At 47.4% G+C, this 13,443-nt stretch overlaps 1 protein-coding gene across 1 annotated transcript in view; it reads right to left on the reverse strand.

Annotated features, from left to right (window-relative positions):
* The window catches only part of LOC139256185 (monocarboxylate transporter 12-like), a 33,691-nt gene extending 21,237 nt beyond the window's left edge, over window positions 1-12,454 (reverse strand). The window contains exons 1-2 of the mRNA XM_070874135.1: window positions 12,307-12,454; window positions 11,350-11,538 (exon numbers count right to left, since the gene is read on the reverse strand). Of these exons, the coding sequence (XP_070730236.1) occupies window positions 11,350-11,538; window positions 12,307-12,454 (337 nt within the window). The remainder of the gene's footprint in view (window positions 1-11,349; window positions 11,539-12,306) is intronic.
* Between the last annotated feature and the right edge of the window lie 989 nt (window positions 12,455-13,443).

The raw sequence follows: 13,443 nt of genomic DNA on the forward strand, positions 1-13,443 counted from the left end.
CAGGCCCTGGTGATTTATCGGCCTTCAGTCCCATCAGTTGCCCAAAGACCATTTCCTGACTAATGAGGATTTCCCTCAGTTCCTCCTTCTCACTAGACCCTCAGTCCCATAGTATTTTCGGGAGGTTATTCGTGTTTTCCTTAGTGAAGACAGAACCAAATCATTTGTTCAATTGGTCTGCCATTTCCTGTTCCCCATTATGAATTCACCTGATTCTGACTGCAAGGAACCTACATTAGTCTTCACTAATCTTTTTCTCTTCACATACCTATTGAAGCTTTTGCAGTCAGTTTTTATGTTCCCTGCAAGCTTACTCTCATACTCTATTTTCCCCCCGCCTAATTAAACCCTTAGTCCTCCTCTGCTGAATTCTAAATTTCTCCCAGTCCTCAGGTTTGCTGCTTTTTCTGGCCAATTTATATGCCTCTTCCTTAGATTCAACACTATCCCTAATTTCCCTTGTTAGCCACGGTTGAGCCACCTTTCCTGTTTTATTTTTACGCCAGACAGGGATGTACAATTGTTGTCATTCATACATGTGATCTTTAAATGTCTGCCATTGCCTATCCACCGTCAGCCCTTTAAGTATCATTCGCCAGTCTACCCTAGCCAATTCATGTCTCATACCATCGAAGTTACCTTTCCTTAAGTTCAGGACCCTAGTCTCTGAATTAACTGTGTCACTCTCCATCTTAATGAAGAATTCTACCTTATTATGGTCACTCTTCCCCAAAGGGCCACGCATGACCAGATTGATAATTAATCCTCTCCCGTTACACAAGACCCAGTCTAGGATGGCCTGCTCTCTACCCATGGATTTTCAGGAATTAAATTCCACAACTTTGGAGTTTTCCCTGAAAACTGTAAACTTTGAGGGAGAGGTCTGGGAGAATTGGAGGGAGTTAGTGGTGCATCACAAATGGGGAAGGGTGGGTGGGGGGGCTTGGGATTTGGTGGCTCTAGGGTAGAGATTCCAAAAGCAAGAAAGATTTGCATTAATATAGCACCTTTCACAACCACCGGACGTCTCAAATTGTTCCTCGCCCTCATTATATCACGTTGCAGAATCAAAGAGAGCATCTAATCTTGGGGTTGAAGTTCTTGGTAGTTCAAGTCAAGAGGGTGAAAATGACAAATGCATGGAGGGTAGCCAAGTGATTAAACCCTCCGAACCGCTCACTCGCAATCGGTATGATCGTGTTGTGCATTGGGAATTATTTTGGATTTCAAGCAATTTTCAAACTAAATATTGACAGCACAGATTTTTTAAATTGGCAGATACATTTTTGTGAATGGACCAGTCAGGCTTTAGTCAGATGGAAGGCCTTCCTTCTCAGCTTCTTAGCATCCTTCCTTGAAGCAAAATAGGGCTGGAAGGAAGGGGGCTAGTCCACTATTCACTCATTCAGTGCTGAATAACATCACTTGCTGCCAACTTTTCTGTCTCCACAAGAAACAGATGGGCCAAAATTACCCTGTTCTGCGCCTCCGGGGGCACGAGCAGGGCACAAAACTGTTTTTGCCGGCGGGGGGGGGGGGGGGGGTGAAGGCATTACAGGCTCCCACGAAATTGTGCGGGAGTTAGCGGAGGCGTGAACACAGTAGTGTCGCCGCCCCCCTCTCCCCCACCCCTCCAGGCTGCCGCGCCTTCGCCGATGATGACATTGCTGTGCGCGGCGGCCCTTTTGCTGCCCCACGCCGGAAATTGCCTAGTTCCCGTGAGACTGTCGTGGGCAATGCCCACGTCAGGTCGCGGGTCACCACCCAGGCTGACCTTCGCTCCTGCGATGGAAGTTAAAGGTGAGGTACGCCGCGCCGAACGCCACCATTTGTTTTCTTCGGCTAACTCCCCGGTTGGCCTGTGCTCCAGCAATGTCGCATGGTCCAGGCCACGATCGTGCAGCCTGGCGCTCTCGTTTGGATGCCGGGCTGCGGCCACAGCACCACACAGCCCCGGTGGCCCAGTGGAGGCCATCAATGTTTGCAGCGGCCCTCCCCTTTAACGGAGGGGTGTTGAAGCGCGTGAGCACTATGCGGAGAAGCCACATAGTGCTGCTGATCCCGCTCCGCGTAGCGCCTCAACAGGAAGTGGAGCATGCGGCATTGCGCTCCACTTCCTGTGACAGGCAGTTACCCAAATTTCGCGGCCGGGGCAGGACGTCCTGCAGGAAGTCCCGCCCAACTCGGTTACCATCCCCAAATGGGGTGTAACCCAATTCGCCCCCAGAGTCTGCTTTCTGTGTGGAAAATAGAATGGGGAGGTAATTGGTGCAAATTGAAAAAGTGCTGAAATAAAAACCACAAATAAAACAATGTTCATATAAACTCGTACTGAGATTGTACCTCATTAAATAAAGGAACTGGTCAGTCACCAGAACTCCATATCAATGGTCAGTATTGGAAATAACTTTTGGGCATTAAAAGCATATCAGATACCAGCAATAGATTGTAGGCAATTTCTTTCCCATGACTGAAAAGAAAAGCTCTTTCGCTCATCATAATACATGTTGTAATTTAATCGTTTTTTAGCATCAATTTTGGGAGCTATTGAAATATCACATGCACACACTTCTGGGAACAAATGATAAGAATCTGATAACAGATGCTTAGTGGGTGGAGATTGGCATTATTGATAAGCTCGGGTGCCAGATCTTGCTGGTTTTAACTTTAGAAAAGAGTTTGACACTTCAATCTCTGAAGTGTCCACGCAGTGGGATTAAAACTCATCAAGGAGCAGAACAAAGGGAGTTCCCTTTCTTTACAAAAACAAAGACTCGCCTCCCCGCCTTCCCCCCCACCCCACTTCTTTATTTTCTGTTTGTTTCCCTCTGTTTTCCGCGGCAGCTAGTAATCATTCTGCCATTCACACCCTAATTAGACTCACCGTTTGTTTCCTAACCTGTGCTATTGAATTGTAAAACAGGCTCATCATTCCCTTTGTCTCTCAAATTTCTTTTGCCTTCCATCCTAACACAGATATTCCCTTCTGTTCTTCCCCCCCCCCACCACTCTCCCGTTCAGGGCCCCAGCACTTCCTTAAGAATCTGTTACATTTCAAACTTTCGCCAGTTCTGACGAAGGGTCTTCGACCTGAAACATTAACTCTGTTTCTCTCCACAGATGCTGCCTGACCCGCTGAGATTTCCAGCATTTTCTGTTTTTATATTATATAAAAGGGAGATCTATGACAGGAATGAAAAGATTTCAGAATTGAAGCCTGACCTGTCACAGGAACAGGAGTAGGCCATTGAGCCCCTCGAGCCTGTTCCACAATTCAATTAGATCAAGGCTGAACCTTGACTGAACCCCAGATACCCGCCTTTGGCCCATATCCCTTAATATCTTTAGTTAACAAAAAATTATCAATCTCCAATTAACAACTGATCTAGCATCAATTGCCGGTTGTGGAAGAGAGTTCCAAACTTTTATCACCCTTTGTGTGTAGAAGGGTTTCCTAATTTCACTCCTGAAAGGACTGGCTCGAATTTTCAGACTATGCCCCCTGGTCCTCGACTCCCCAACCAGCAGAAATAGTTTCTCTCTATCTACCCTATCTGTTCCCCTTAATATCCTGAAAACTTCGATCTGATCACCCCTTAATTTTCTAAATTCTGGGGAATACAACGATAATTTGTGTAATCTCTCCTCATAACTTAACCCTTGAAATCCAGGCATAATTCTGGTAAACCTATGCTGCACTTCCCCCAAGACTAATGGGGCAGAAATCCCCACCTCCCCGGGTCCGTCCGGAGTGTGTACAGACCGGGGAAGGCATCGCAAAAGCCAGTTTTCAGCGCAAAATGCGCATGCACTGAAAACGGGCTTTTCCGATCTGTCCAGCTGGAGCTCGACAGGCCCTCTGTATCTCATTCGCACGGGTGAGATTGCGATATTTATCCAAATCTTGCCCAGTGGATGTCCTGAAAACTCTAGCTCCTGGTAAAAGCATAGCCCTCTGTTACAGGCGTAAGAGTTTTAAAATACACAAAAACATTTTTAAATAAAATTATAAAAACACATTTTATTGTTAAAAACCCTCCCCACTACGGTAAGTTTTTTTTTAAATCGGAAAAAGATTTTTTTTTTATATAATACATAAATAACTAATTTAAATTAATAAAAATATGTGGTGTATTTTTTTAAATTCGTGTTTTGGGTGTTTGGGGAGGGTTTCTCATTCATAATAATGGGAACTCCAACTTATGGAGTTATGAATGAGAACATACTTTACCTGATTGGCTGCCCAGAGCCATGTGACTCCAGCTCCAGCCCTGCGCACGTCCTGACGTGCACGCGCTGCGACGCGCAGTCAGTGCTGGCCTCAGGACCCGGAACTCGCGTGGGCGCAGTAGCTTCAGGGAAGTGCGCATCTTTTTCCCTCGATCGCCCGCGGGAAGCAGCCGACCGGGATTTCTGGGTCAATATATCCTTCCTAAGGTGTGGTGCCCAAGAACTGCTCACAGTCCTCCAGGTGTGGTCTAACCAGGGATTTGTACAGCTGCAGCATAACTTCTACCCATTTGTATTCTAGTCCTCTAGATATAAAGGCCAGCGTACCATTAACCTTTTTGATTATTTTCTGTACCTGTTCATGACATTTTAATGATCTATGTACCTGAACTCCCAAGTCTCTTTGGACCTCCACTGTTTTTAAGCTTTTCACCATTTAGAAAGTGCCCTGTTCGAGACATGTTCAAAATGATGTGGAATGAAGACAGAGCTAACTGCCTTTTTCCAGGACCAAATCCGTGACTTCCCATCTAACGATTTTCTCTCTCCTTCTCCCCTGTTCCCTTCAAGATCCCAACCTCCTGCTCTTGAAACCAACTTAGGCCCTTGGAAAATGCTACTAGTCTCCAAGCAATCACAGATCAAGTCATTTCCTGAAAGAAAGGGTTTGCTGCTGGCTGCTCTGCATGGTTACTCTCATGTATCCTACATGCTTACTGCTTGTACTATCACAAGGGGTGCCACCAGAGGGCACCGCAGTGGGAGACTTGTAGCTTACCTGTACAGGTGTGCCTGGCCTAGTATAAAAGGCAGGCCACCAGGTATGATCCTCCCTCTGGAGTTACATTAAATGGACTAAGGTCACTACAGTTCAAGCACAACACATTGTCTCATGGAGTCATTATCAGAGCATCCAAAGACATAACAATTGGCGACGAGATTTCAGACCTCCACGCGAAACTGGCTAACCTTGCTACGTTGCAGCAGTTCGCCGATGGTGATGATTGGGACGCCTTTGTGGAAAGGCTTGACCATTTCTTCACAGCAAACGACCTGGCAGGTAACAATACGGCCACACTGGCTGATAAGCGCAGAGCTATCCTGCTAACCAGTTGTGGGCCCACTGTCTAGGGCCTCGTCAGGGACTTGCTGGCACCAGCGAAGACAACGACCAAGACATACGAGGAGCTTGTAACGCTGATCCAAGAACAACTCAAGCCAAAAGAGAGCATCCTCACAGCCAGACACTGGTTTTATACACACCGATGGCCCGAGGGCCAGGAGATCACAAAATACGCTGCAGACCTCAGGAGGCTGGCGGCACCGTGTGATTTCGGCAACCACCTCACCGAAGCGCTGCGGGACATCTTTGTCATCGGAATCGGCCACGAGGGCCTTCTGCATAAACTACTATCTGTGGATACCACAGTCACACTGCAGAATGTCATCTCTGTGAGCTAAGCATTCATGACCTCGACCTGCAGCTCGAGGAGGATGACTCATCCTCAGGGCTCAACCCAGCAAGTACTGTGCACAGAGTGGCGCCTTTCAGAGGCTGGACTGTAGAACGTGAACCTTCTCATGGATGAGAGAACAGGCCCCCGAGTCCCTTAACTCAGAGTCCGCCGAGGGGGGCTAATCGAGTAGCTCCATGCCGGCGTTGCGGAGGGAATCACAGGGCTCACCAGTGCCGTGTGTAAAGGCTGCAGCACAAAGGGCCACCTCCAGCGAATGTGTAACAGAAATATGACTCACTGTGTTGATGAAGAGTCTGCAGGTGGCCATGAATCCAGCGTGGATTATGAAGCGATACTGAGAGAGGCAGCTCAGCCCCACGATGAGGTATATAGCATGTTTACCTGCACCACCGAATGTTCTCCATTGAGGATGGAAGTCGAGATAAATGGTGTTCCAATCTTCATGGAAGTGGACACGGGGGCGAGCCAGTCAGTAATGAATCAAGAAGCCTTTGAGAGGCTATGGGACAATCAGGCTGAACGACCCAAGTTGGTCCTGGTTCAGGCAAAGCTGCGCACCTACACCTATGAACTTATCCCAGTTGTTGGTAGTGCGGATGTAAAGGTACTCCATGACGGCGCGGTGCACAAGTTACCCCTGTGGATTGTTGCAGGTGATGGACCAACGCTATTCGCAAGAAGGTTCATGGAGAAGATCCATTGGAGTTGGGAAGATTTCATCCCTCCAGCGATCGACGTCCCCCGCACTCAGAGGCAAAGCAAGCCCCCACCCGAGGTTGGATCCGGCACCAGAGAGCAGACCAGCACAGCACCCGAGGCACAGACCGCTCAGCACGACTGCGTGGAGATGATCCAGCTGGGATAACCCGAACGCACCTTCCAGGCTCCAGTAGCAGGACTCTGGAGGAAGAAAATCGGATCCAAAGGCGATTTCCCAGCCTCGGTGGCAGAACCCGGGGAGAAGAGGATCACAGCAGTCGACATCGTGGATGGAAGAAAGATGGCGCCCAAACCACGAGATGAGGCGCTGAAGAAAAAGATGGCGGTGGCCAGACCACGAGGTGCAGCACTGATGGAGCAACACATGGCACCAAGCGAAGAAGAGGATTGGGGTAAAGATAGCAAGGCTCTCTTAAAGGAGGCCTGCAACTCAACACACTTAAAGGGACAGTTCCACACACTCAATCAATGTAATAGCAACTGTGAGTTAGATGTAAAATGTGTAATTGATGATCAGAGTTGTGTACATGCAATAAGCAAGGAAAAGTCGTGCAATTGCGATCGGAGCTACAGGTTATTCACAATAAGTAATGAAACGTTGTGCGATGTAGGATTTCAACTGCATACAGCCAATGCAGTGGGCAAACACCCATCGGGAGCACACAGGCATAGCAAGCTACCCAACGCTGTAGCCTGCATCTCTGGGACCAGAGCGATGCAAACAGTGATGTGACCACAAACAGCTAATGCATACAAGCTGCAGAGCAAGTGATCTCAGGAAGGCAACGGCACTGGTATCGACACCATGCCCCTGATCGGCTCCACCTCTCAGGCACCCGATGGCACCAACCGCCACGAGCCTGAAAGAGCAAACTGCGTTAAGGCGCAGCCCCCAGACCCTATCGCCACCAAGGCTACACCTGGGAACGAAGGGCCACCCACAACGGTTCTCCCAAATGGGACTGGGACCAGCCAGGATCCCAAACTAAATAACGCCCAGGTAAGTGAGTCAGCAGTTCCCTGTGCACTGCCAGACGACTGCCCCTCAGGGAGCAGCAGCGACTCAGGGCACAAGGAGAGGACAGGGAGGTCACAGGCATCTGTGAACCTGCCCGACACTAGGAGCAATGGCAAAAGCCCCGAGAGCAGGCAACTTGAGCCAACCGGGTTCCCACTGCCAGCACTGGGCACCATGCCACCACCAGACTACCTGGACACCATCCTGGCACTAGTCTGTCCTCACGCACTGGTGCTGACACCAGCACTGACTCCAAGTATATACCTCACCATTCAACTGTACTTACCTCACCATGGTAGCATGAATGCAACACGGTAAATGCAAATGTTTTTTGGACTTGAATGTATATGAAGGTAATGAGCCAACGGCACAATCTATCTGTGGGGGTCGGGGGGGGGGAACTGAGAATGGAGTGGTCATGCACACACAAACAGAAACCACCAGCACCTCTACTGCCAACGAAATGCCACCTACTCACCCAAGATGGAAACGATCCTCCAAGGGTCAACCAGATAGAGCTAAGCCCAGAGCACAGTCAATGCAGAGGCGATTTGCACTAAGGGCTGGGGGGAGAGTGATGTCATGAATCCTACATGGTTACTGCTTGTACTATTACAAGGTGGGCCACCTGAGGGCACTGCAGTGGGAGACTTGTAGGTTACCTGTACAGGTGTGCCAGGCCTAGTATAAAAGGCAGGCCACCAGGTGTGATCCTCACTCTGGAGTTACATTAAATGGACTAAGGTCACTACAGTTCAAGCACAACACAATGTCTCATGGAGTCATTATTAGAGCATCTGAAGGCATAATAGTCACAAGTTCAGCTTGGCATCCAAATAGCAACCTCATTGCTGATTAGAAGGATAAGGGCAGTGCCATCTGATCACAAATCTGGGTTACCATTGTTTAAAGTTTGTGGAGAATCTTAAAACGGCAAGATGAAAATGTGCGCTTTGTTTTGCTGCCTCATCCACTCCAACTGTAATGCAGCTTTGTGCTAAAACACAGCTGATAATTTCCAGATCCTTTCCAACCATATCGTGCCCACCCACCCCACTTCTCCCGGCCCACCTGCAGAGACCAGGTGGGAAGAAGCTGTCAAAATGTAGCAGGGGCCTTACCCACCCGTTTCCTGCCCTGATCTGGCCGTCTGTAATTTTAAATTGAAGGCAGCAAGGACACTGCTACAAGCCGACAGGGTCCTCTTTTAAATATACAGGTCTGCTATTTTAACCTGAGGCTCAAGCAGGGGAGCAGTAATGGACTCCCCATCAGCCCAAACCTGCCGGCAACAGTAGACAGGGCCAGAGGAGGCACAACAACGTAAATTTAAATATCTTAATTTGTCCCTTATGGGCAAGGAGGAGTAAGAGCACTGCTCTGAGCCCCATAAAGCAGCCCTGGGTCTTCTCCGTCCTGGGCTTGTCCCTCTCTCCCCAGGACTGCCATGCCCCTGCTGAGCCTCACTGATCTACTTACCTGGTGCCAGGGACCATTCCCTCGGTCCCCGGCAATGGCCTCCTACCACCCAATTTTAACTTCCCGGCCACTTCGGTTAAGAGGTTGGCAAGTTAAATCAGCTAAGCATCCTTACTGCCACAGCACTTACCTTGCCTCATTCCCTGCCCGCCCGCCCCTCTGCCCCCACCCCCCAGGAGGTCAAATCGAAGCCAGGGTGTCTGTGGGTCTAGGTTTCCTTTGCTTGCAGTGATACACAGAGTCCCTGCAGTTCGTGCAAGTTCAGCTATCGTCAAAAGGTTACCACCCATTTTTCTCCCCACTCCCGAGACCCCCAGGCAGGAAAAAGGAAAATCTGTAAATTCTTCTGATGATTACAGCAGTGCAATGGGTGGTCAGGAGACTGACGTCAAATTTGGGAGGTTTCTCGAGTCTATGGAAGGATTTGTCGGTCTAATTCAGAATCAAAACTGCCTGCAATTTCTCAGCCCTTTGCACCGACCGGCTCGATTGGTAACTAGAAAGAACTGCCAAGGAAACGTCCCAAGATTACTTGGAATTAATGTTACATTTATACCCAGGCTTTATTCAAAGTACAGTCACTTTACTCCCATCCTGTTACTGAGTGACTCTGGCGAGGAATAATTAACAGACAGCAAGTGTGCCTACAGATCACTAGAATATAATATTTCATTACAAATTCCAAACAGCATTTTAATTTGTATCACAATTACTCACATCAGCACATTTGTGAATGGTTAAACGGCAAGTAAGTCAGCTAATTAATTACAAGCCTCTGATCCGATGGCGACGTTGCCATGGCAGCAGAGCATAGAACCTGGCACTTCCCACCGACTTAGTGAGCAAGTCAAATTTGTTTGGTTTTGTTCTGTTGCGAGGGTTGGCACAACTCTTCCTGCGGCATTACTTATCTGCAATAGTCCAGCATCATTATCATAGGTCACCATTATAGAAACATAGAAACATAGAAAATAGGTGCAGGAGTAGGCCATTCGGCCCTTCTAACCTGCACCGCCATTCAATGAGTTCATGGCTGAACATGCAACTTCAGTACCCCATTCCCGCTTTCTCACCATACCCCTTGATTCCCCGAGTAGTAAGGACTTCATCTAACTATGGAGCTCTCATTGCAATAAAGATGTTTCAATGGTTTCAGCAGAAGCTCTATTCTAGCCAACATACTACATAGGCACAGCAACAGACCATTCGCCCGACCAATCCACGCCTGCTTTTATGTTCCTCCCCCTAAATGCATCGATATTATTTGCTTCAACCACTCCCTGTGGTGGCGAGTTCCACATTCTCAGCACTCTTTGGGTAAAGAGGTTTCTTTTGAATTCCCTATTGGATTTCTTGGTGACTATGTGATATTGATGGCCTCTAGTTATTCTCTCTGTATCCACTCTATAAAAATCTTTCATAATTTTAAAGATCTCTATTAGGTCACCCCTCAGCCTTCTTTTTTCAAGAGAAACGAGACCCTGCCTGTTCATCCTTTCCTGATATGTATACTCTCACCCTTGTAAATCTTCTCTGCACCCTCTCCAGTGCCTCTATATCCCTTTTATAATATCGCGACCAGAACTGCATGTAGTGCTCTAAGTGTAGTCTAACCAACGTTCAATACAGCTTTAGCGTAACTTTCCTATTTTTGATTTCTATCCCTCCAGAAATAAACACTAGTGCTTGTTTTTTTTTTATGGACTTGCTAACCTGTGTCGCAACTTTTAGTGATTGGTCTATTTGTACTCCGAGATCCCTTTGTTCCTCTACCCCACCTAGACTCACACCTTCCAAGTAATAAGTGGCCTCTCTATTCTTCCTACCAAAATAGAATACCTCACATTTATCTGTGTTCAACTTCATTTGCCATTCTACAAATGTATTAATGAAGAGCGGAAAGCTCAAAAGTAGGAACTAATTGATCAGTTCCCAATAAAAGGAGCTTTTTATTATCTCCTTTCCTCTGAGCTATGCTTTGTTCTTCTGTTTCCCAAAATCCTGGTTGCCCCTAACACCGCTCCAAGTCAAACGTGAGCAGAATGTTAGAGAAAAGAAATCATTGCTGTTATATACACACAAACACAAAAAACGTCACGATGTACAGAATGTTATCAGGAAGCAGGGAGACGGGAGACATTATTTATCGATATTGGCAAGTGATGAGCTCGAGCAGAAGGCTTAAGAACAAATAAGTTGAGACATTTTCTTGTCATAGAATCATAAAGCCTATGCACAATTCTAACAGTAATCATGTTGCCGATGATTATGATCGAAGCTCATGACTTCAGTGAGACAGAACAAATAGCTGCAATTAAGCCACTGCCGCTCGGAACACGTGTTTGAACCGAAGGGCTATGTGCAGCAAAATGTGCCTTAACTCCATGTGACGCAGACTTTCCTAGTTGTACTCCAAACACTCACCGAACACCATTGTAGTGCAGTCGACAGTGGAGTGTATCCATGCCGTCATTGCATAATCCTGAGCAAAATAATTCTGGAACTCCACAAAAAATATGGAGAAGCACCTAGAAATCCAAAACAACGTTACGTTAGCAGCTATGTGAACTAAAACCAGAAATTGGTCAAAATATACAACAAGTGCATCAACATCTGGAAAATGGAAAGATAAATGAATACCTTGGGTAAGACAGTAACGGGTTTCCCTCGGCCTACGTCTGCATGTATTGGATGCTCTTGCATAGAATTTAAGGTATAGAAACAAGCCACTTGGCCGAACTGGTCCAAGCTCCGCACGCGTCTCCTCCCACCATTCAGCACATCTTTCCATTCCTTTCTCCTTCATGTACTTATCTAGCTTCCCCTTAAATGCATCTATGCTGGTTGCCTCAACTATTCCTTGTGGTAGCGAGTTCAACATTATAACCCCTCTCTGGGTAAGGAAGTTTCTACCAAATTCCCTATTGGATTTGTTGGTGACTATCTTATATTTATGGCCCCTAGTTTTAGACTCCCCCACAAGACCTCTATTAGGTCACTCCTCAGCCTTCTCTTTTAATCTGTTCATCCTTTCCTCATCCTTGTTAAAAAATGGTTTGCACCTTCTCCAGAGCCTCCATATCTTTTTTGTAACATGAAGACCAGAACTGGGCACACATTCCAAGTGTGGTTTAACCAAAGTTCTAATGAAGTTTAACCTAACTTCACCTTTTCAGTTTTATTTCTCTAAGAATTGAACCCCAGTGATTTGTTTGCATTTGTATGGCCTTGTTAACCTGCAGAGCTACTTTTGGTGAGTTATGACTCTGTACCCCCAGATCCCATTGCTCCTCTACCCCATTTAGACACTTATTATCCAAGGGGTATATGGCCTCCTTATTCCTTGGGGCCGAGATTCAGGATCTGTATAAAGCCCGTTACCGCCATTTAGCGGCGGCCATGCGGTGGAATCGAGTGGCTGCCACATTCCAGTCCATTGGTCCAAATTCAGCTCGGGGATTTTTTTGGCTGTCCCCATTTCCACCCCGCTGCTGCCGACTGCCACAAGAGCGTCATCCCGCACCTCCATTTCAATCAGCCCCAAATTTGCTGAAAAAAATCCACGAGCCACTGAACGGTGCCCCCCCCCCGCTTCAGATCCGAGCCTTTACCCTCTTTATACTTCTTTCTCCCGTTTTTCTCTCTTTCTGATGGTCAATATCCAACGTGTTGTAAAATTGCTGTGATGTGGCTTGGGACATTTTACTACATTACAGGCGCTATATAAATAAAAGTTATTATTAAAATTACACCCAGATTCGGGAACTGGGAAATCCTCACCCACTCCCACCCAGGTCAGAACTGGAAAAGGAACCCTGATGGTTGTTGTCTTCGTCAGCCACATGAACAGGAGCCACACAGCGTGTGTGATGTTGGGAGGAGGTTCGAAACTGCGTTCCCACCCTTCACCATTTTTACATGCCTGAATTCAGGCACGGGAAGGCCACCCGTCCCAGAGGAACGGGGCCTAATGTAAATGGCAGTGTCATATCCTGATCCAGGCCACAGGAGGCCCATGCATGTGGTCTTTTTCAAAAATGTTAAAGGTTCCTTGTAGGCCAAGATGGCAGAACTACTCATCCTGATACCACAAGGATATCAGGGACATTCCCTACACCCGGCATCACCCTTTCCCCTGATCGTGGACTTGAGATTTAGAACCGAGATGAGGAGAGACTTCTTCACCCAGAGAGTTGTGAACCTGTGGAATTTTCTGCCACAGAAAGTTGTTGAGGCCAATTCACTAACTATATTCAAAAAGGAGTTAGATGTAGTCCTTACTACTCGAGGGATCAAGGGGTATGGTGAGAAAGCGGGAATGGGGTACTGGAGTTGCATGTTCAGCCATGAACTCATTGAATGGCGGTGCAGGCTCGAAGGGCCGAATGGCGTATTCCTGCACCTATTTTCGATGTTTCTATGTCCCCCACTCAATCTGTACTTACTTTGCCGATGCCCGTTTCTGTGGCCTGACCCCACACCGATTCTGTCTCCCACCCGCTGGAGATTGAGTCATTC

The sequence above is a fragment of the Pristiophorus japonicus genome, chromosome 3 (genome assembly GCF_044704955.1).
Source record: "Pristiophorus japonicus isolate sPriJap1 chromosome 3, sPriJap1.hap1, whole genome shotgun sequence".
Taxonomy (NCBI): Eukaryota; Metazoa; Chordata; class Chondrichthyes; family Pristiophoridae; genus Pristiophorus; species Pristiophorus japonicus.